Source organism: Furipterus horrens, unplaced genomic scaffold, assembly GCF_987537825.1.
Source record: "Furipterus horrens unplaced genomic scaffold, mFurHor1.1.pri manual_scaffold_3, whole genome shotgun sequence".
NCBI lineage: Eukaryota > Metazoa > Chordata > Mammalia > Chiroptera > Furipteridae > Furipterus > Furipterus horrens.
The window spans coordinates 23,605,601-23,627,823 of record NW_028327173.1 but is presented as its reverse complement, the minus strand read 5'-3'; the positions used below and the strand labels follow the sequence as shown (position 1 = coordinate 23,627,823).

At 46.2% G+C, this 22,223-nt stretch overlaps 2 protein-coding genes across 6 annotated transcripts; both read right to left on the bottom strand.

Moving 5' to 3' along the window:
- Positions 1-508: 508 nt before the first annotated feature.
- On the bottom strand, positions 509-6,112 carry ADPRS (ADP-ribosylserine hydrolase). The gene is made up of 6 exons (XM_090269109.1): positions 5,856-6,112; positions 3,164-3,260; positions 2,683-2,890; positions 2,399-2,583; positions 1,967-2,067; positions 509-1,357 (listed from the first exon to the last, which is right to left on the bottom strand). The coding sequence occupies exons 1-6, from the start codon at positions 6,064-6,066 to the stop codon at positions 1,065-1,067; spliced, it is 1,095 nt and encodes a 364-aa protein (XP_090125235.1). The 5' UTR covers positions 6,067-6,112; the 3' UTR covers positions 509-1,064.
- Positions 6,113-6,192: 80 nt separating this feature from the next.
- Positions 6,193-11,168, bottom strand: TEKT2 (tektin 2). 5 transcript variants are annotated; one of them, XM_090269107.1, is made up of 10 exons: positions 10,441-10,507; positions 9,475-9,671; positions 9,269-9,394; positions 8,866-9,071; positions 8,194-8,337; positions 7,996-8,110; positions 7,720-7,827; positions 7,444-7,587; positions 7,189-7,268; positions 6,193-7,046 (listed from the first exon to the last, which is right to left on the bottom strand). In XM_090269107.1, exons 2-10 carry the CDS (start codon positions 9,628-9,630, stop codon positions 6,833-6,835), a joined length of 1,293 nt encoding a protein of 430 aa, XP_090125233.1. In that variant the 5' UTR covers positions 9,631-9,671; positions 10,441-10,507; the 3' UTR covers positions 6,193-6,832. The 5 variants fall into 5 exon arrangements, with proteins under 5 accessions (XP_090125233.1, XP_090125231.1, XP_090125232.1 ...); XM_090269105.1 differs by lacking the exon at positions 10,441-10,507 and adding an exon at positions 10,661-11,168 and having other exon boundaries at positions 7,444-7,827; positions 9,475-9,668; XM_090269106.1 differs by having other exon boundaries at positions 7,444-7,827; positions 9,475-9,668; positions 10,441-10,511.
- Between the last annotated feature and the right edge of the window lie 11,055 nt (positions 11,169-22,223).

The window sequence follows — 22,223 nt, the reverse complement described above, 5'->3', positions numbered from 1 at the left end:
TTGAAATGGATGGTGGGCAGAACATCCTAATAGGCTGAGGCCTCTGCCTAGGGCCCAAGAATGAAGCACAGCTTTCAGTCCGCCCAGAGCACCCAGGATGATGTACTCTCCCCACCCAAAGGCTGGCAGTCTGGTGACAGAATGTGCCCTCTGCTTCTTCCTACAGGGTTCCTGTTTCGTGCCTGCCTGGGCCTGGGCCCTACCTGGGGAGCAACATACGAAATCAAGGTCTGAGCGTGAAAATCTAGTCTTGTTCCCTGCCCCTGGCCTGGGTCACTTTGAGTGATCTCCACCAGAAAAAGCACCAGACCATGCCTACTCTGCCCTTCCCTGCTGAACAGCACAGCCAGCTCAGAAAACTGGAGGAATTTGCCTCAAAATCCCAGTGGCTCATTGCCTTGGGATCCTAGCTCCCAGGAGAGTGCAGTCCAGACAGAGAGGTACTAGGCACAAAAGGTCAAGGGGGGAGAACCCACTCAGGGCAGAGGAGAAACAGAGGGAAGCGTGGTAGGATTCACCAAAAACCGTTTATTGCTCTGTGACTTCTGCTGGAAGGCGTTAAGCCCTGTGACAGCCAAGGGTGAGATGCACATTGAGATCAGCTAAATTCAAGTGCCTGTCTCTTTGATCCAGAGAAACCTGCTGCTGAGGCCCTGCCCAGTCAAAGACAGGCTTTCTGGCAAATTGGCTAAATCCCAATGAGAAGTGATGCTACTGCAGATCATCTCCACCTTCCCTATTTCATGTCCTAGATAATGAAGGAAATGAAGGAAAATGCCACAAGTAACCCACAAATAAAACCTGCCCTGGGTCCTTACACCTGACTGAAGAGCCAGGGGTGCCCAAGGCCCTGCAGCAAGCCAGAAGCCCAGCACCAGGGAGGTGCCAGTCCGTTCCTCACTGTTCCAATGACCTCCCCCAAAGAGACCCCAGCCCCAGTGGTGCACTCCGCCCGCGTGGCTGGAAGACTGAGGCGGGGAGCTGAGCCCGAGGGAGCTCAGGGTTTCCAACCTGAGCTGTCATTGGTCCCACCGGACGTGGCAGAGTGCCAGCAACCGGGACCCTCATGGACTCTTCTGGAAGACTCGGTGCAGGCTCTGGGCCAGGATGTCTGTCTCCTCATAGCCCTCACAGCTTTGCTGCCAGCTCTCTGGCACCTGTTCTATCCCGTAGTAGGCGCCAGCAATGGCCCCAGCCATGGTGGCAATGGTGTCTGTGTCCCCGCCAAGAGAGATGGAATAGATGAGAGTTCTCTGGAGGCTGTTGAAGGCAGAGGGGATCTCGGGGTCGGGCTCCATGCAGTGCAGGAAGCAGTAGATGGCGGTGGGCACAGATTCAAAGGCAGCAATGCCATTCCCTGTGGAGACACCAGATTATGGGAACTCAACCCTACTCCCCCACATGTCCCTAGGCTTCCTGCCACTTGCCACAAGTCAATACTCTCAGCTTCAAGGTAAGCTGTGACTGAGATCACAGGCTCGACAGTCAGACTACTGGGGTTGAAATCCTGGCTCTCCCACCTATTGGCTGGGTGACTGGGAAAGTTCCCTAATGACCAAGATTCCTGTATCTGGGGTTTGACTCCTTGTATAGAGTGAATCAGGATAGGCACTCTCACAGGGCTGCTGTGAGGGTGAAATGACTCTGAACAGATACAAAGCATTCTATATAGTGCCCAGAATAAAGTAAAAGTGCTACACAGACATTGGTTATCACCATCAGCTGTGAGAACGGGTGGCCAGCTGCCATTTCTGGGGATATTTATCTGTGAGGCCCAAGGTGCTATAGTCCCAGAGCAAGAAGGCGCTACGTTCACTCAGAACCTGTCAAGGACCCTACACGGCTGACTCTACTGTCACAGCAGCCCTGGGTAAAAATGTGATGGCAGGTGTGATTCCTTGCTCTGCTGCCATCCCTGAGCCCAAGCCTGACCCTGAAAGATGACAGGTGTGAGGGGACTGCCCACCTAGCTCAGACACCACCTCCTCTCTGGTCACCGAGTCCTGCTCTAGAAGGTCTCCAATCTTCTTGAGGCGGCTGGAGTACGGACGCTCCTCCATGCCCAACCTGTGGGTCGGGGACAAGATTACAGGGAGGTTGAAGGCAGGCCAGGGAGGGTCGTGTGGGAGGGCGAGGTGGGGATGTGGTCAGGCGGACACCCAGGCCCAGGTGCCCTAGCAAGAAGTGGGAGAGGGCTGGCTGTGAGCTGCTCCTTTCATTCTCTGGGACCCCAAACCTTCTTGACACACAGCCAAGGCAAAGGGACTCTCCTAACCCCTCCCTAGGGCCTGCAGTTAAAGGAGGAAGGTCTCAGCTTGTGACAATGCCAGAGGATTCCACCCCACACGCATGCGCACTCACAAACACACCTCCAGCCGCCTCCATCCCACGTACTCACTCCTTGGCATCTGAGACGGACTGGGCGTCACTCTCCAGTTCTTCCATGTGGCCCAGGAGTTGCTTGAGGAAGTGCTCACTGGACGACTCCCCCTGCAAAGCCAGGTGCACAGCCAGGGCCTGCAGGATGGCACCGTTGTAACCCAGGGAGGAGGCGTGTGTCAGCTGAGCCGAGAGCCGGGCAAACTAGGGCAAAGGCAGTGGAGACTAAGACCTGCTGTCACAGAACCCAGAGAAGAGGGGGGCAAGGAGGGGACAGCCCAGAAGCCAGCCTGCCCAGAGTACCTTCTGTACATCCTGGATGCTGCTATAGGCCAGGGAGATGCCAGCAACCCGCATGGCACCCCCATTGCCATAGGAGCCTTTCCCGTTAAACTGGGCCCGAGCAGGCTCATAGACGTCTCGGCACTTGGGGCTCAGGAGCTTCTTGAAGACGGTGACTACTCCAGCACCGTAACCTCTGACAGGGTCTTTTTTGTACTCCTGAGCAAATCTAGAGGATGGAAGGCAGACAGGATGAGGGTTTCAAAGATGCCTCCCAGGGCAGGAAGAGCGCTGGCTGGTTTGGGAAACGAGGAAGCTCTGAGGACCCAAGGAACCTGTACCAGCAGTGCTATCATTTACAGCTTGGGAAGCTGCAGTGGCCCCAGAAACAAGTTTCCTGCTGAGGGCGGGGGTGCCAGCATGTACCACATCACTGATCAGGTCACAGGGTGCAGTAATTCTGTCCGCCTGGTCTGTATCACCCCGGGACCATCCCCCTCACCTGTGAGCCATGTCCACCTCGTCGAAAGCCTCCTTGGACAGCAGGGACTGCACCAGGGCCCTGGACATGGCTGTGTCATCTGTGTAGTACAGAGCTTCTGCAGGGACAGGGCGGGGCGGGGGGAGGAGAGGAGTTGCAGGGCTCAAGGGTGGCAGCGCCGGCCTCCCGCTCACTCCTTTCCATTCACCACTCCGAGAACGCCTCAGGTCAGCTGCTCACTCCCAGCCAACTTCCCGGGCTCCGGGCCTTGGGATTTCCAGCAAATCTTTGTTCTGAGTCAGTGACCATGAACCGCTGATTTCCGAAGGGAAACCTTCCACCCCCTTCTGGCTGCCACCACTGCAGCTCTAGTCTTAACACGACCTGCTTTGGGCCTCTCAAACCTCCTGCTCGTTCGCTACCCTCCAACCTAGCCTATATGCACAGCCAGAAGGTTCTTCCTAAGAGTAACTATCACTTTCCTTATCTCACTCTCCTGCTCAAAACAGCTCTCTGTTGCCTTCAAGATGAGGCCCAAATTCACTGCCTTGATGTTCAGAGCTCTCCCCTCTTCACTCACTTTATATCCCGCAGCTCCCCAGGGCCAGTCCTGGAGCCTGGGTCAAGTCCTTCCCCACCGGCGCCACTCCCCTACCTCCTCCCATCCCAAACCCTTCCTCTGGGTACCCAGGAGGACTGCTTTTTCCATCTCCAACACAGCACCACTGCTTATGCGGTGGTGACTTTGCAAACAGGCCCTAAAAGGGCTAGGGACAGGGACTTGGCTTTCTATGAAGAGCCAGTTACAGGGAATGAGGTGTAGTCTCTAGCAAGCCCCATTTCCTGTTCCTCACACCGGATGCCACCTCTCTCTGTGTATCCCAACCCCACTTCCTTCTCCCCCTTTACGGTCAGGACGCCCACCACGTACTGCACTATCACGAGAGGCTGACAGGCCTCTTATCTACCACTGTGCTCTCCAGTCTCCCCTAGAGGCAGGAAGTCTCTCCTCTGGTCCACAACCTCCCCCACCCACCCTACACCCCCGATTCCTCGGGAGCTTGTTCCTCCTTCGTCCCCTCTCCTGTGTCCTCAGTAGGTCCCTCTGTGGTGGGGCACACCCACTCTCCTTTTGCTCAGTCCCTGCTGCACCCTGCTTTTCCTCAAAGAATCAATTCTCTCCCATTCTCAGTCCACATGCTCAGGGGTTGGAGCTAAAGCCACCTCTCTAGCCTCATCAGAGTACACCCCATTCCCTTGTTCAGGAATGGATAGATGACCTCAGCCAGGACAGTAAGACCCCTGGGACTTTTTGCGGGGACTGCTGCAAAGAGAAACTTCCTCTGTGGGAGCTGCTGAGCTGGGAGCTGCTGGGCCCACAGCAGAAGGGTCAGCCAAAGGGAGTGCAGCCCATTAAGAAGAACACAGATCTGAACTAGGTTTGGGGAGGGCAGCTTGAGAGCCTGAATTCAGGCCCACTTGAAGCCAGACCTACCTCTCAACTTTTCAGTTATGTCAATCAATGTATTCTTTCTGCTTAGGCCATTTTGAGTTGGGTTTTCTGCCACTTGCATCCAAAGGGTCCTAAAACACCTCTTAACCTAAAACTTGTTTTACCCTCATCTTAACATCAAACCAAAATGAAATTTAAAACTCTCCCTACATCTTGTTTTCACTTCAACCCTGGCTTATCCCTCTCTTTCCCTTCATACCAAACCATACTCTATTTTCTCATTTTCCATTTCCTCCTAAACCCACTGAAATCTGACTTCCAGGCTTCAATCTTCTTCTGAAAACGCATTTCTAAGTCTAGACTTCCCTCTTCTTAACCTCTCTGTAGCACACCAGTCACCAGTGTCTTGAAATGCTATCGCGTTTTGTGGACAGACGCGCCCCCTGCGTCTCCTCTTGTCAAACTGTTTTCTTCTCTACCTCCTGTCCCCCCTCCAGAGTTCAGCCCCTATTCCTTGCTATAGTACATGCTCTCCAAGAAGAACCGTGCACTGCTTGCCCTCAGACGTGATACTAAGCTGAGATCTGGGTGACGAGTGAGTTGACTGCCCAAGGCGGGAGAAGCAGAGGGCGGGGCTTTATAGGCGAGGGACAACACAAGTACAGGGCAGGCCTGGGGTAGAGGAAGCATCAAGTGAGAGGAATTGAGGTGCAGAAAGCAAGTACAGGTCGGTGTAAGATGAGACCGGCCACGGAGGGAGGGCCGGCCTGGTAGGACGCGCAAAGGAATTTGGCTGTATCCTAAGGATAGTGGAAAATCGCTGCAGGCTTTCATGCGGGGGAGGCCGCGGTAAGACCGGTTTTGAGAAGAGCACTTCCTGCTGTATGGAGAATGGACTTGGGGCGCACCGATTCCAGACAACTGGGTTAAGAGTGGTAAAATCGGCAGGACGTATATACTGGGCTAGGTGCAATTTAGGAGAATGACGCCCAGGTTTCTGGCTTGCATAGCAGGGAGGATGGTGTTGCCACGCCCGGAGCTGGGAAATGTCCGGGGCAAGACAGGTGAAGACGGAGCTCGGATTTAGCCACGCTTTGCCCAAGGTGCCCTGCGGGCCGTCTAGATTCCAGGTGTAGCCCCACCGCCCTACGGAGCCTCATCTCCCAATACGCTCTCCCCTCTGCGCTCACACACGGCGCTGAGTCCCCCGCGGGAGCACCCTGCGCCCCCACGCCTGCTCGTGCGCCCGGTCCCGCCCACCTGTCCGCGGGCTCCCAGGCGAGCCCGGGTCCGGCTCCAGGCTCTGGACATGACGCAGAACTGACGTCAGGTCGACGGTGTCGTGTGCCTCGTAGAAGGAGCCTACGCAGTCCCCGAGCAGTGCACCAGCCAGACAGCCTCTGAAGCGAGAGAGGGAGCGGGCCGCCCCAGCCCCTCCGCAGCCAGCCGCCGTGGTCATCGCCACTGCCATCAGCGCGGACCCGTCACCACTTCCGGTGCGCTGGCACGTGCCCGAACGCCGCTTTCCCCCCACCCCTCGCTCCCCAGTCCCACAGCGCAACCCAGCGGCCCGGAGGCGCAGCTCCGCGTGCGTGGGACCAGAGCCGGTACTACACCGCCGGATGGATTCCGCCAGGCCTTTGCTTTTAGGCCCCATTTCCCCCATCTGTAGCCGGTGTTACACCTGGCAGGGCGGCCACTAAAGGGTGCCGGAGGGGACTATCGGACCGCGGTGGCCTGCCCATTCAGGCCACGATCCTCCGGGTTCTGCCTTTATGAAGCCTCACTCTTTGCCCTGGCACCGCAGCCTTCCCAGGGCAGCCCCAGTCCTTGGCCCCCACGCAGGTTTGGGCCTGTATCCCAAACCCTCCCACTGTGATTCTAGCCTTCTCTGGGCCGTCCTCAGGCCTTAAAAGGTCAGGCAAGGGTTCAGCTGGGTCAGAGCTGGTTAGAAATTATCCCGCTAGGGCCCAGCGAGTGCTGGCCTAGACCAGAGGGATGCTCCCTAAAGAGGAAGAAGGAATCGGATTTGGAACTTGGAGCTTGGGGGATGATGGTCACCATTTTTGTGCCTCCATTCACAGGAGGGCCATTTACTCTCTGCTGACTACATTCAAGGGTAGCAGAAAACCTTCTAGACGGAGAAAACTGACATTTATTAGATTCATTCTCTCCAATCCCCTTTCTTTTCCATATCTTCCCACCTAACCTTCCTCTCCCTCCTCAGCCCCCCAAGGCTAGGCCCGCTCTAGCTGGCAGCTTTTGAGTGGACTCAGGGTACGGTTTGTGGTGCGAGTGAAGGTGTCCACTCCAGGCACAAACTTCTCAGCAGGCACAGTCAGCTTCCGCCGAATGTCCATGCACTTGGTGTCCAACAGCATGGAGTTGGCCTTGCAGGCGATGTCAGCCTGCAGCCATGCCAGGTGCTTGTATAGGGCATCCAGAGTGTCCCTGGGGAGGAGGAATTAACAACCCACCACCCCTGCATGAGCCTGGCAGGTAAAGGAAGGCAGCAGGAAAGCCACCAGGCAGCAAGAGGCCCCTTGGGTGGAAGGTGTCTCCCTGCCCCTCCTGCCCTCTCCCTCAAACCTACTGTGCTTGTGCCAGCTTCTGCTTTAGGGCAGTGATGGTCGCCTCTAACTGGTGAACCTCATCAGTGAGGCCGTACTGTGCCTAGAGGCAAAGATGAGGTTTGGGAGTCCCAAGTCATCCATTCTATCCTTTAGCCCAAGGGCTTGGGTGCTGCCCTATGTCAGCATCCTCGCTCCACCAGGAATATGTGCTGGGGAGTGAGCAATCCTGAGGAACATTAGCAGGTGGGCAGTGCTCGACTGGGGTACCCTCGCACCTGGTCCCGGCAGAGTTCCACATTGGGCCGGTAGGTTCTGGACTCTAGCCGGGTGTGGCACAGCTTCAGGTTCAGTAACTTTCTGCGCAGATCCTCCTCCAGGCGCCGGATGTCCTCCTGTAGTTCAGCAATCTCCTCCAAGGTCTGCAGGGGACAGAATGACTGGTGCCCACTGGCTGAACCCATGGTGCACCCAGGGCTTCCTGGCTGGGAATTGGGCTCTTGATCCCACAGGAGGAGGTCCAAGCCCCAGGGGACCAAACAGAGAAGGCTCACATTCTTCTCTTGCCACTTGAGTTCACTGTATGCTTTCTCCATCTCCCGCAGCCGCTTCCTGAATGCGAATTCTGTTGCAGCCCTCTGGGCTTCAAGTTCATTGTTGGTCTGAAGGACAGAAAGTGAGCCAGGCGAGAGAGAGAGAGAGAGAGAGAGAGAGAGAGAGAGAGAGAGAGAGAGAGAGAGAGAGAGAGAGAGAGAGAGAGAGTGTCATGGGTGCACACTCAGGCCATCCATTAATCATGGAGGAGCAGGGTCAGGGGAGTGGTCAATCACCTCAGCAATAGTGAGGGCGATGGCCTCCCTCAGCTCTCTGGCTTCTTTCATCTCAGCCTCAGCGCGGTTCTTGTTGAACCGACTAAAGTCATCCCACTGTTGAAGCGTGAAGGAGCTGCAGGTGGCAGGAAATACTGAGGTCATAAGAGTATGGCCACTGTGGGGGTGGCAGGAGAGACTGATTGAAACACTTCTTACCCATCAGGGACATGTGTGGGATTAATCTTCAGAGAGATGTTTGGGGACTTGAGGTTGAGAGAGAGGCAGCCTCGGTCAATGTCCAATGTTTCCATTTTGCCCCGATGGTCAGAGTTGAGCTGCTGTCGGACTTCCTGCAGGAGGCTGGGGAAGGAACAGACTAGCTCACGATCCATCCCTCCAAGGCCCCAGGACTCATCTGTCATTGCTGCAGGGCCATTGAGGGATGGGGAGGCTGGAGTGACAATGGAGCTGCTGCTGCAGCTGGGACAAAGATCAGCATAGCTGGAGGAGCTTCTCACAGACAAAATTATGACACCCATGTGCTTGCACACAACCACAGAGGCATGTGTATTAGTTACACTCACAAAGGCTCACACAGACACACTCACAACAGGGTATTCAGTCAGAGGTGGTGGTCAATGGGCTTCATCTCTCATGTTTCCAGTCAATGGACAGGGCTGTGAGCAGGGCTGTGAGAAGTATTCTGAGACTATGTCTAGGCAGTGGAAAAAGTGTCACAATCAGTTAGTGGTTTCTGCGATGGCCACAGCAGGGACAGAAGGCAGCCTGAGAGCCAGCTGCTTGTCATCCACAGTACAAACATTACACATTTAAGACACACGGCCTTCAAGCGCAGGTGAACATGAGAATGATCCATCTCTCCCTTACCAGAGCCTCTCAAAAGTCTGGCTAATTTTCTGTTGCAAGGCCTTCTTGGTGGCATCAATGACCTCCACCTCTTTGTGCAGCTCTTCCTCCACAGGGTCCTTCACCACATCAATGTCACGCCGACTGTCCCGCAGGGTCAGACACTCAATTGCCACATCCAGTGGCAGGTTCTTGGCCTGCAGGTTTTGCTCTGCAGACTCTTTCATCTAGAAAAGTGAAGGCATAGGAGGCTGGTGGGTTATTCAATGGGGAGCAGCTCTCATTCCCACTTTAACAGAGGGCCCAGTGAGTGACTCAGATGGACATGCTACCAAATATCCCATCAAGGATTCCCAGACCTTGAAGTGGGGAGGGGGGCAGTCCTTGCAGCAGGGTCTCCTGGTACCCTGCCCTAGCTCCCTGCCTGTGTCAGGGCGTCAATCTCTGCATCTAAATCCGTCAGACACTTGTCCAGCATCTCCTTCCATCGGTTGACTGTATCAACCCTCTCTGCCAGGCGAGTCCTATTGTCATGTTCATCCCAAATGGTCTGAAAGAGACAGAGCCAGATAAAGAGGGTGTCTGGGGTTAGGCACTATCCCTTTGCCCACCTGAGCTCCCGCTCTCAACCTGATTGTTGGTTTCATTACGGAGGACCCGGGCCTCCTGGCGGATCTGGTGTGACACATCTCGCTGCTGCTCAGCGTTGGTGGACAACAGTTGTGTGTTGGTGTGCCAGTCCGGCAACTGGAAGCGTTGACTGGGCTTGACGCTTAGCGTGGCCATGGTGCTGGGCGCCTAGGCCTGTTCCAAGACACCCACCTCTGCTGGAGAGGGAAAACAAGGCTGCAGGAGACTGTCCAGGAGATTCTCTCCTAGATCAAAAGCTCCTTCCAAAGGACCTGCTCCTGTCCATTTTGCTCCAAGCCCTTTGCTGCAGGACGCATGCTTGGGAACAGTTCTTTATTGGTTCAGTTTTGTTTTAGGCCTTAACTAAGTTTCTTCCCACCCATCTGTCCACAGACCCAAACTCCTGGACCCTGCAGGTCCTGGAACAGGGGCTGTGTGTGTTGTGCCAAGAGCTTAGTGGGGCTGGTGGGTGGGTGGAGTTTAACAGGAAAAACAGGCCTTAATCCAGTTTCCACCCCTACTTTCAGAAACAAAGTCTCCGTGGAGCTTTCTTTTAATTCTCCATCCCAGCTTTGGTCAGGACCTGCGCGGGTTCTTAAGAGATGAGCCTTTTTCTCCATCCCGAGAGGACGTGCCAGTTTTGCCCAGGATATAGGTTGGCATAGGGGAGTTTTCTTTTTTTGGGGGGGGGCGGTGCGCTGGCCCCTCCTACCCCATCTGGTTGTCGCACTCCCTCCCTCTGCCCCTGTTGGAGGAGCCGCTGGGGTCCGTCTAGGTCCCAGGCGAAACCTACCACTCCCTTCCCCAGGATAACCGTCTTTGGTTTAAATTAAGACCCCGGCGCTGGCGCAGAGAAGGGGCGAGGGAGAAGGAGAGGGAGAGGGGGAGGGAGAGAAGGAGGGAGAGAGGGTCTGGGTGGGAGTCCTCCCCAGAGCCCCCGCTTCCCTTGCTCCCTTCGCCTCTCACCTCCTTCCCAGCTCGGCCTTCCGCCTCCCCTTGCCAGCTCCTCTGTTAAGCGCCCCGGTTGCTAGGCACCCGCCCGTTTGCTCGGGTCATCACCGCCCGCGTGTTTACCTTGGCAACAGAGGGGCACGAGGAGGCGGCAGCCAGTAGGATGTGGCATTCACTTCATTTACAAGTTAAACAATTTTGATCAATGTTATGCGACATGATAAAACATACGTACCTAGAAAAAGTAATCTCCCGCTCACACATTCCCCAGCAGGTATTCTTCCAGAAATGTGAATATATTTGGCATTATTTCCACGCATTCTTCTGGTGCTGTCTTGTCCAACAATTTCATCCGTCTGCTTGACGGCAGAGGAGGAATGATAATCGTATTTGGAGAGGACACATCCCTGGGAGAGGTAATTGCAATATTAGAAGCAAAGCTCAAAATCCAACCATTTAAAGAGACGGAAAAAGAATTTCGACCATGCCGCTACTGTTCTAGGCATTGGCAAGCATTAACATTTAATGTTCATAACTACTACGTGAGGTAAGCATTATCTCCCTTTCTGTAGGTTTCTAAAAACAGGTGCACGTCCTCTGTGCGTTATGACTCCACACTGCCTCTAGTGGTGGCGTGGGAAATCGAGAGGAAGGCAGGGATACGATTTCCAACACAGGGTCTAGTCCTCTTACACAGACAGTGCAGAAGGACCTTAGGGGTTCTCTTATGTAGACTGTGCTATTACCATGTTCGTCTTACAGGCAGGAAAATTGAGGCGCAGAGAAGTGAGGAACGTGCCCAGGGTCACGTAACTAAGTAAGAGAGCCTGGATCTAACGCAGGCAGTCTGCCTCAGAGGCCAAGTTCAGGTAGGAAGTTCTAAAAGGAAGGCGAGGCAGAAAACCAAGTAAACAAGAGGAGGATAAAGTTGGGTTTTGAGAAGTTTGCGGTGCTTGTGGTGGATCCAGGTGCTGTCCAGGAATGCGAGAAGTGCGAGTCTGGTGCTCTGCAGAAAGACTGAGGCTAGAACATTTTCCAAACCTCTTTGACCACAGAATATTTTTCCATAGACTACTTTCTAAATTCTAATATATGGCTCATAAACCAGACATACATGGGAATTTGTGAAATAGCTCTTTAACTAGGATTAAAGAAGACAAAAATACCCTATCTTGGACAAATTACTTGCTGGAAGAAATCAAATTTTGGCTTACATGTTTTGAAACATTTTATAACAGAAAGAAGTAAACAAATATGGCAGAACGGTGGTGGCTTTGGTGTATATCTCTGACTGTGCTGGTGGCTTGGTGTTCATGACTCATGAGGCTCCACACATCCTGGTCAAGGGAAGAAGATATTAGCCGAAGAGGTCAGGTGGCTGATAAATTGGCCCAAGAAAAACAGAGTGATAAGAGTGAGTAATGCTGTGTTCTATTATTTTGTACTAGAAACTACTATTGTATTGTTTACTGCTGTCCAGAAGTTTAGATCATCTGTAATATGCAAATATGCTGAAGAATTTCAGATCTTGGCAAATACCTGGCAACACTTGAGTGCATTCACCAGGAAGGTATTTTTTACGATAGTGGATTATGATGAAAACCCTGAGGCCTCTCAAACACAACAGTTGATGTCAGTTTCAAGTTTTCTCAATTTTCTACTAAAAGGACACTTATTAAAATCAACTTTTTCCCATTTAAAGATTTTATTTATTTTTAGAGAAAGGGGAGGGAGGAAGAAAGAGAGGGAGAGAAACATTGATATGTGAAAGAAACATTGACTGGTTGACTCCTGCAGGCTTCTGACTGAGGACTGGCCAGGCAACCCAGGCATGTGCCCTGACTGGGAATTGAACCAGTGACCCTTTGGTTCATAGCCCAATGCTCAATCTGCTGAGCCACACCAGCCAGGGCTACAAAAAGGTAATTTGGATCAGATGACATTTATCATTTGGAAGAAAAGGGTTAGATAGCTGAGCAAATGGCCAAATGGATAGCTGAGAACTAAGAGAAGGAAGGTCAATATCAGAACAGACAGCCTACAAATGATCACAATCCCTTTAAGTTGGGGATACTTTTAGTTCTTATTGGTGGACTTGTGTATTTATTGAAATGAAATAGGAAATTCATTTTTAACAAGTTGTGGGCAGTTTTAGCTCTGTGTTTTGTGATCATGATGATACTTGGTCAAATGTGGACTCATAAAAAGCACCCCATATGCTCAAAGGAATCCACACACAGGACATATACATTATATCCAAGGACTGAGTTACTCTGTTTATAGCAGAAATAAACATCATTTCTCTGTTTAATATATGCAGTACCCTAGGAATGGTTTCTCTTGGATAAAACAGCCACATCTTGTATGAACATCAGCAAGATATGTGCATGACTGGTATGTATCTTTATAGTTGTAATATCCTTTAGCTGGCTACTCTCTCTTCAGATTTAAAGAACCTGGGTATCCATTCAGTATTCTCATGCATTAACATGGATCCTAGTATATAGACAATGAAGCAAGAAAAACTTAAATGTAAAAAAAATGTGGAATAGAAAAATGCAAACATATTTTTAAGTGATTGAGATTTAGCCAAAGGCGGCATGAAATGTCCGTAGAAAGCCATTTTCTCTCCAAATCTGTGAAGTCTTAGAATATGTATCTTTTCTGTTCTCAATGTTCTCCTCCCAGTAAATGTCATAGGTTACCTCATTTAGCAAACTCGTGATAGAACTGTCAAGAGTACAACTTTTATCAAATTAGAACAATGTTTAGAAGTACTTTAGTTAAAACCTGGTCATATGATCTTATTCTAATGTGAAAAATAGTATCTTGATAAGGTATCCCCACATCTAGCTACTGAAGATAACCTTTCCTGGAGGTGCATATTTGCACAGCCTATTGTGTGTGTGGTCTTCTGAAGTCTTAAGTATCTTTAGGCTGCAAATCTAATGTCTAGAGGCAAATACAGTACTTCATACTCCATCTCCCAAGCCTTTTCCTACTAAAATTTGCTATCTATGATCATTATAGATATTATAAACTAACTGAATACCAGATTATGATTTCTCCATGATTGTTAACTACCTTTTACCTGAATTCATTTCAGATAAGTTGTCTTTAAGTTGCCAGTCTCTAGCAAAATAGTAATTCCTATTTTGGTGTTGATTTAAATCTAAGATAAAATAGATATGAAGACAATTCAGAGGATGAATAATCATTTTATTCAAGCTTTTTCCTTTAGGACCATGTAAAAATATTATTTCCAATATGCAGAAATGCAAAACTGAAGCTTAAAAGCTTGTTTTGTTCCAGACTTTCTTCCCTCTTAAGTGGAAAAACAAAATATAAATTTGAAGACCTTTTTTTTCTCTTTTATCTTCTTTCTGTCCTATGCAGATAATTGAAGTTAAGTCCTAAACAGCTTACTAACATGTTTGGCAAATGACAGCAAAGGTTTAAGTTGTGGTTTACTATTAAATCAAATTTTGGCCTTTCCTCTGGAAATTGCTGCTTTAGAAATGTGAGAACTGTGACTGTGAAAATGTTTTTGAAGCAACAACAATTTAGTGTCACATTAGAAGGTTTCTGCTTTAAACTGGGACTGGCTTTGGCTATTTAACAATCAAGTAACCTCCAAGTTATAGTGGAAGATCTTTAGGTTTTATATGAGTTGTTTGCCAAGCGAGTTGGGTGTAATTGTCCCAGAATAAATTGCATTTTTTAAAACATGGAGTGGGTGGGAGGAGTTGGCCTCTCTCACTTTAATTTAGACATTTTTGTTTGTACATCACTCCAGAGGAAATTGCTAGACTCTGGCCTTTTTTCCAGCTTTTCTGCTGATCTTGCACTTGCCTCAGGCAAAGTAAATTCACATTGAGATCCTCAGGGTTGAGACTTAGGCGAGGCTAAGTAGTTTTGTGTGGCACATCGGTGAGAGAGAAGTAACTGCTGCTTCAGCTACACAGCTGCGGGGGTGTGGAAACCCCTTTCCTTCACTTGGTTTGCCCATCTTCAAAGCCCACTCTTCTTGCATAAGAAAGAAAAATCTCTCAGTTAAAGTAAATGGAAAGTAGCTTTGTTAAATTCAAAGTAAAGTGCTATAATTTTGTGCAGATTTTAAATTAATATTTAAAGGGCCTTAATGTGGACAACAGTGACACTTTTCCATTCAAGGTTTAGCTAGCACTTCTTAATATATTTTTAAAACTACTACTCAAAGGGATACCACAGATGGTAAACTTTTAAAATCTAAAATCTTTATAAAAGTACAAAAATAAATTAGAAAAATTAAACTCATGTATATACATATGTTATATATATTTAAATAACCTTAATTTTACATTTGTATAAAATACAAGTGAAAAACCATCTGAATGATGGTGTGACTGAAATCCTGTCTGGTGCAGCATCAAAACTATTCCTGTGTTTGGTTTTGGTTTTAGTTTTTCCACTCAGCAAGGTATATTATAGCAATGAAAGAGTAATTTTGCACATTTAGCAGTTTCAAGTACTTTTGAATTGGGCTATTCCTAAATTCACTTAGCAAAAAGTCTATTATTAATGTTCTGTTTCAGCTGAAAATCAGACATCACATTAGACTTCATAATCCTAAATCACTAAGGTGTCTGTTTTGTCTACAATTATAAAAATTTGAACCCAAGCATTATTATTTTTTAAAGGTTTATTTTATTCTCATTCGAGAGAGAGGCAGAAGCATCCATGTGAGAGAAACACCAATTGGCTGCCTCCTGCATGTGCCCCAACCCGAGATTGAGCCCCAAATTGGGGCACGTGCCTTGGCAGGGAATCAAACCAGTCACCTTTTGGTTACGGGACAACGCTCCAACCAACTGAGCTACTCTGGCCGGGGCCTAAGCATTATTCTTAAAGAAAAACATTTCATAGAGAAAAGTGCTGCTCTGTAAAGGTATTGCAGAAATCTTTATAGCCTGTGGAAATTGTAGAATTAACAGGACATAGGAAAACAATAATCTTCTGCAGATAAATCTAAAGATTTCAGGCCGCTTTAGGATAAAAGCATTGTATCAAATACTACAAAAATGATCACATCCGTTCCTGGCATTGACAAATTAACCTAATTAATTTCCTCAGAGCATCTGCAAGGTGTGCAAGTCTCACAACCAAGAGGAATTTGTCAAATGATAAGACAGCTGAAACATGAAGACCATGAAACCTTACAGTTCGAGATGGCCACTCTTCCAAAACCAACCAACCAACCAACCGACCAGCTGACCCCAAAGCCCACCTTAAAACTTCATGTTAGTCTGCCATCTCATTTCTGTATGTTTAAGTGTGGTGCTCTGAGCACCCTTTTTTTTTTTTTTTGCCCCCCCTGAGCACCCTTTTCTGAAGAGAACTTTCAAGCAGTTGAGTGAGCTCTAATATAATTGGTGATTTGTTCTGTCTAGTTTAGCACCTCTTAATCAAAGTAATAGGCTGATCACAGTCTGCCTAGATAATTGTGGTTATAATTTCTGGTACCACACTTGCTGGTATTACATTTTCCAGAGCTTGGCCTTCGTGTTCCTGTAACACATCTTTCTTTCATTTAACTCTTATGAATTTGGGCATAGTTACTGACTTCTTTGAAATTTTCTCTACCAGTGTCGTTACTGGGCAGACTGGCATTAGAGTGATACTCTTCAATTTGTCAAACTTATCACCAGATAAACACACACACACACACACAAACAACCCATCAGTATTTGTTAGTAAGCTAACTAGTACTTCTTTAGCATTAGTCCCAAGATTCTTCAAGAACACAAACTGTGTCGTTAGGGTTGTACAGAGTCTGGGGACATGCGGTTGGGAGAAGACTAGAAGGGGGAATATGTAATAGCCAGAAGGGATTAGACTTAATTCTCTAATGTTCTTGAGAACATAAATAGGGTAAATGGAAAATATGAAGGAACAGTTTTTAATAACTTAGGCTGGACTTCTTCAAAGTAGTTAGTTACCCCCAGGTAAGGAGCACATCCTCAAAGGCATTCCTGTGAGGCCTCACCTTGCACTTTGAGTCCAGTGAATGCAAGAAAAATGCCAGTGCAGACGAGGCAGAGAGTGTGCAGGGGGCTGTGGAGATGGCCTGCCCCATCCGAAGGGGCAACCCCTACTGGGCTCCCCCTGACAGCAGCCACGAAGAATAACGTGAAGTTGCTGAAGGGAAGACAAAGTGGATTTTCATGAGATCTTCTGCTTTTTAAAATAGTAGTTACCAATAAAAAATTTTTAAACACCAAAAATTGTTTGAGACCTCTGACTTTAGTCCAATAACTTCAATTATACAATGGAATGATATACCTAGATACACAGGGATGAGAGTTGAGTGCTGGTTCCCAAAGTTTTAGTCCAGTGTTTTCTTGCTTATGATACCCGGGCTGTCTATCCACTTCTGGGCCTGGGAAGAGTCCCCAGGTCATTTCAGTTTTTTTCTTAATTGTTCTTAAATTCCTTTATGGCTTCACTTCTTGCCTCCCCTTCTTTCCACTCCATCCAATGTCTTGTATTTAAGAAAAATGGAGCTCTGTCCACATGCCCAGCACTATTAGGTACTTTCTATATATTATCTCATTTAATGTCCCAATAGCCCTACTGTTATCGTCTTATAGTAGAGGAACCTGAGATTCAGAAGCATCAAGGAACTTGTCCAGAGTGTCTTACAATCCAGGTTTGAGTCCAAAACTTCATGCCTCTTGAAACCTGAATTCTTTCCACTCTATCACACTGGTTCCCTTTCCCTAAGAGCTGGAATGATGGCCACACAGTAGAAAGTCTGGAGCAAAGCTTTTCTTTTTATTGCAGTTATTAGTGAAAGTTACACTTCAAACTGAAGCTAAGCAATATTAAAACCATTAATTTTTTAAAATCAAGGATCAAAAACAAATACAACATAGAACCTTTCCAATATGCAGAATGGTTCTGTCACAGGACATTACAGTGACAGTTTGGCTCAGGAAGAATTATGATAATTTCTTTAACAAAATATTGTAACTTAACTGCCTAAAAAGCAGCTTCTTCAAGCTTCTCAATCTCAACCTTATGGTTTTTGTAGTAATTTTTGGGGAAGATAAATTAACTGAAAGTATAAAATTTACTACTAAACTTTAAATACCAAAAGAAAGTATTTTGTTTAAAAACTTTATTTTCCTTCTGCTCATCATAATTACATAGAGTATTCGAGGGATTAAAATGACAATCAAATCCAAAGCCTGGCTCCCGAGTACACAGTGATAGGATTTAGCATCTGGTGTTTCTAATTATACAGCGATTACAAAGATATCACAGACTTCTCCCACCCCCACATTTCCTCTTAATAAAATGTGCCGGTCAAGTTTAGTATAATTCATGATCTTATCTGGTCCTGTAGCACATTACAGACTCACTCCTTGTTTTTACTGATGTTACTGCCTAACCAAACATTAACAAAGGAAGGCTTACAGATAAACATTTTGAAATTCTGCAGTCCTTGAATTACTACAGGAAACGGTTCTTACTTATGGGAAGCAGAAAAAAAACATAAGGCCAGGTGTAAGACAGCAGAGGGAAGATGAAGGAGGTTGGAGAGGCCCAGCATTTCACCACGCTGGAACTCGCTATCAGTAGAAATATTTGGCAAGAACAGTAAGTATGGGAAAGGAAGATGGAAAAAGAAGTTACTCTGATTTTATGCAATAATTCAGTTTCAAAACATAATGATATTGACCCCCCAAAATAGTTCACATCTGCAATACAAATAGGCACACACGGTCAAGATGGTGAAAAAGTAAAATTTAAAAGGCTCTTTGTCCATCTGCAGGATGTCTGCAGGTGGCCCCACCCTCCCCACATGCCCTATATTTATAGTTTACTTTTCAGAAGAGCCCCTTTAAAAAGAGTGCTATGTCCTCCATCACTTAGGGTTAAAAAGAAAAGCAGCACTTATCACAAGACGGAGCAGTTAGCAATGCATTAGGGGTGTGCATTTGTGTGTCATATCAGTGTTCTCTAGATTGAGGGGTCAGATTACACTGGAATGGTTATATTACAATTTTAGTCCCCCAAACACTAAAGAAACATGTTAGTTTTTCTCTATATTAACTTATAGAATATACAGTTATAAACATAGAATATTTACACACACACACATGCCACTGCTTCCCACAGCCTGTGAATGCATCCATGTACTAGTTGACAAGAATGGTATAGTAATACTTTTATGGGTCTATCTATAGCTGAAGAGAAACATTAAAGCTACCGATTGCAGCAAAAATTGTTTAAGAGTATTCCTGATATATCAATGTTCTTAGCTGTCTCACTCAGCTAAGTGGACTTCTTTATTTTCCAAACATGAATCTTCTCAACTTTTTTCTGCCAGTACTCACAATTCTCATTATCCTATAAAACTATGACAGATACCATCTACGTTAGTGATGAGCTGGAAAAGCCCAACTGCCTGCAACAAGGGGAGGCCAGCATCTATAAGATAAAAAATAAATGTTGAATGTATCCATACCCTGTGTACCTAAGATGTATTCTTTTTTCTTAAAACCCAAACCAAAAACTTGTTCCTTGCCACAAGGAATTAAATTGCTTACACAACCTGGGGTGAGGTACCTTTTGTTATTTCCTAGAAATGAGACCCCTCCCCCTCCGGCCCCCAGCTGGGAAATGGGTAAGTCTATCAAAATGTAAGGTTTTGCCTCGATCCATAAAGATAACTGGGTCAGACACAGACTGCCTGACATCACGGGCAGATATTGAAAACTGAATTAAAATGAAGGAAAAAAAAACCCTTTTACTATAATTTAACTTTTACAGATACATGGTGACTGGAAAGCAAGGTTCAAATCTGCAAACTGATGAGAGAACTAAGCACACTTTCCTTCTTAAAACCTAATCCTCTACTCCAAAAAAGGGTACCAAAAAATCTGCCTAGACACAAAGAGATAACTATGTGGTTGTACCAATATGCAGCAAAAATACCTGAAAGGAAAAGACAAAATTAATTTCTAATTACCTAATGGTTTCACCATATTACTCTACTTCAAAATACAATTATAGCTGCCATAGCACCACTAAATGGAGTTTGGTTTTTGAAGTTACTCTTTTGCCAAGGATTATTACAAGGAAAACTCAGCCCGTGTGTTAAATATCTGGCAGGGGAGAAACCAAAACAGGGTATGTTTGTCAGTGAACACCATACCACCAGAAGGCCTGAGCTTCTCTTACGCCTGTTTGATAAAATGACCTGTGGCAATTAAAGGTACTTTCATAGAGGCAAACTGTGAATGAACCCTTCATACAAGATCATACAGTATTATCTTGAAACTTCTGAATAGCTTTTCTTTTGGAGAATTCAAGCACGGTCACAAACTTCCTATTCTTACAGCAACTTTACGAGGTAGGTGAGGGCAGGTATTGTCGTTACCATTTTACAAGGAGAAACTAGGCACAGAGAGATTAAGGAAATTGCCGAAAGACATAGAGCAAATTAGTGGCGGGGCTTGGAGCTCAGACTAAACTCCAAGTCTCTAGCTCAAGTTTTAAAGCCCCTTCTAAATCCCCAAATGAAACAAGTTCTTAAGTCTTTTTTTCCAGTTGTGATCTTTTAAGTCCCTGCAATTTGAAAATACTTCAAAGTGCCTTGTCCTTTACAGCTCAAGTTTGACTAGGAAATGAGTTTAAAACACTTTTTTGAAGATTTTATATTTTTTAGAGGGAGGGTAACGGAGGAAGAAATAGAGGGAGAGAAACATCAATGTGTGGTTGCCTCTTGCATGCCCCCAACCCAGGCATGTGCCCTGACTGGGAATTGAACTGGTGACCCATTGGTTCACAGTACAGCACTTAATCCACTGAGCCACACAAGCCAGGGCAAAAAAAATTTAATATGGAATTTTGCACACACCAAGAGGGATATCTGAGAGATACATCTATTTGACTGAAGTCTGAATAAATCAATATGTAAATTAAGAGGGAAGAATAGTCTAAGTGCCCATTCAATATAATTTTTACATATTTAAGAAAAGGTGTCAGAGCAAAAGTCACAAACCTTTTAAAGTTTAAGTCATTTAAAGTTTGATTCATTAAAACCAGAAGCTATATTAATTTTCCTTAAGAATATGGGGATTTCTGTTGCAGACTGAAATATTACTTCCAATAATAACTTTCTTTTATCACTTTGCTATAACATCCTATTTCAGATATATTTTCTGTCAACACTATCACTCTAAAGCTAGCAAAAAATTCGATGGCTAGAGATCATACATGGCCATACCTGCAGCATTAACACTTCAATCTTAATTCCCACTTAACCAAATTAGGGTTTCTTTTCATTTGTATTAATTAAAGTTACATTCTAATGATTCTCATTATACCTTTTCTTTGATCTCTCCCCCTTTATTTTTAAGTGTGTGTGTGGTGGTGAGACCAGCACATTCATAAATGGCATAAACAGATTACTTTATGAAATAGGATGGCCCGCAAGTAAATAGAAATAGGATGGCCTGCAAGTAAATAAAAGAATGGTATGGCAAAGGAAAAACTTGAGAACCTGAACATAAGAAAGTGCTCAGTCTCTCAAGCTGTAACTTGTGGCACATTATCCTCTTTCCTCAAGTATTAAGACTTCATTATGTACTCACAGGAGAATTCTATATACACTGTTTCTAAATCCCATTTTTCTTTTCTTTTCTTTAAAGAGAAAAGTGTTGTACCCTGGGTTAAGAAATAAGAAAGCTCCTGTAAAACTTTTAAAAGAATCTTATAAGAATAAACTATGAAAGATTTCAGTTAGTGCTTGCCATTCCTGGCTTTTGAATTAGAAAGAGCTCATGCACATTTGCGGGGTTATCATAAATACTCAGAGATCAATCACTTTCTGTGAAATAGGGAGATACTTGCAACTAATTACCACTGGAAAGCCAAGTCTATAGCTATGACAAAAAAAAAAAAAAAAAAAAAGCCACAACAAAAACAAAGATTCTTGTTAAACTCCCTGGGACCAAACTGAATCCATTTACGTGGTTGGACGGTCTATGCAAGGCAAAATCCTTCCTTCGTTACAGCCTATCAGTGCTTTTCCAATACCTTTCACTAAAAACATTTTTGTTACAGGAAAAACTACGTTGTCTAGAAATGCCCTGCTTGGTGTATTCTATGTAAAGGGGAAAGCTGAAGAAGCCATGTTGATGGCAATGCCTGTTTAAGGATAAATACTTCATTTAATTTCTGTATTACAATTCAGAAGCAACTTCCAAGATGTCTCAAATTTAATGAGAATAGATGCAGCTTTACACCTGGGACAACATGAAGTAAAACTGGGTCACAGAGGCAGTCTTCTTAGGTCTCTTCTGCACGTTCAAATAACTTTCACAATGTGGTTGTGAGAACTTGATGAATATTAAACAATTGTAAGGTTTCTATTCAAGGATCCTAACCAAGAAACCTTTTCCTCGTTTCCCTCCTCGCTACATACTCTCACAATCTCACTCGTTCATTTCTTTACAAAGACATCCTGTTTTCATAGGTTCTTAAAATATAGTCACATACGCAACATCTTTGTAGAAAGAGTCTTTCCTTCTTTTGTGCTGAAAATATTATTAAAGGGCCAGATTAAGGGGTTTGTTTGTTTGTCCTTCCAACTAAATCCACGAAGTAAGATAGAAAGATTTAGGCATTAAATACCAGAGTGATCTCCCTCTCTGGTGTGGCCTCTTAAATTCAAAACATAAAATTACAGGTGTGCATACAGTCAATTTTTGGAAATAATGAAACAAAAGCAAAGGTCTAATGACCAA

Bases quoted from the DNA above. Each gene is read 5' to 3' on its own strand.
- TEKT2 (XM_090269105.1), bottom strand. From the start codon at position 9,630: ATGGCCACGCTAAGCGTCAAGCCCAGTCAACGCTTCCAGTTGCCGGAC. The intron at 9,395-9,474 runs GTTGAGAGCGGG...TGTCTCTTTCAG, and splicing joins GTAATGAAACCAACAATCAG to ACCATTTGGGATGAACATGA. The intron at 8,111-8,193 runs GTAAGAAGTGTT...TGCCACCTGCAG, and splicing joins CCCACACATGTCCCTGATGG to CTCCTTCACGCTTCAACAGT.
- ADPRS (XM_090269109.1), bottom strand. From the start codon at position 6,066: ATGGCAGTGGCGATGACCACGGCGGCTGGCTGCGGAGGGGCTGGGGCG. The intron at 2,068-2,398 runs GTGAGTACGTGG...CCCGACCCACAG, and splicing joins TCCGTCTCAGATGCCAAGGA to GTTGGGCATGGAGGAGCGTC. The intron at 1,358-1,966 runs GTGGGCAGTCCC...GTGTCTCCACAG, and splicing joins GGAGGTGGTGTCTGAGCTAG to GGAATGGCATTGCTGCCTTT.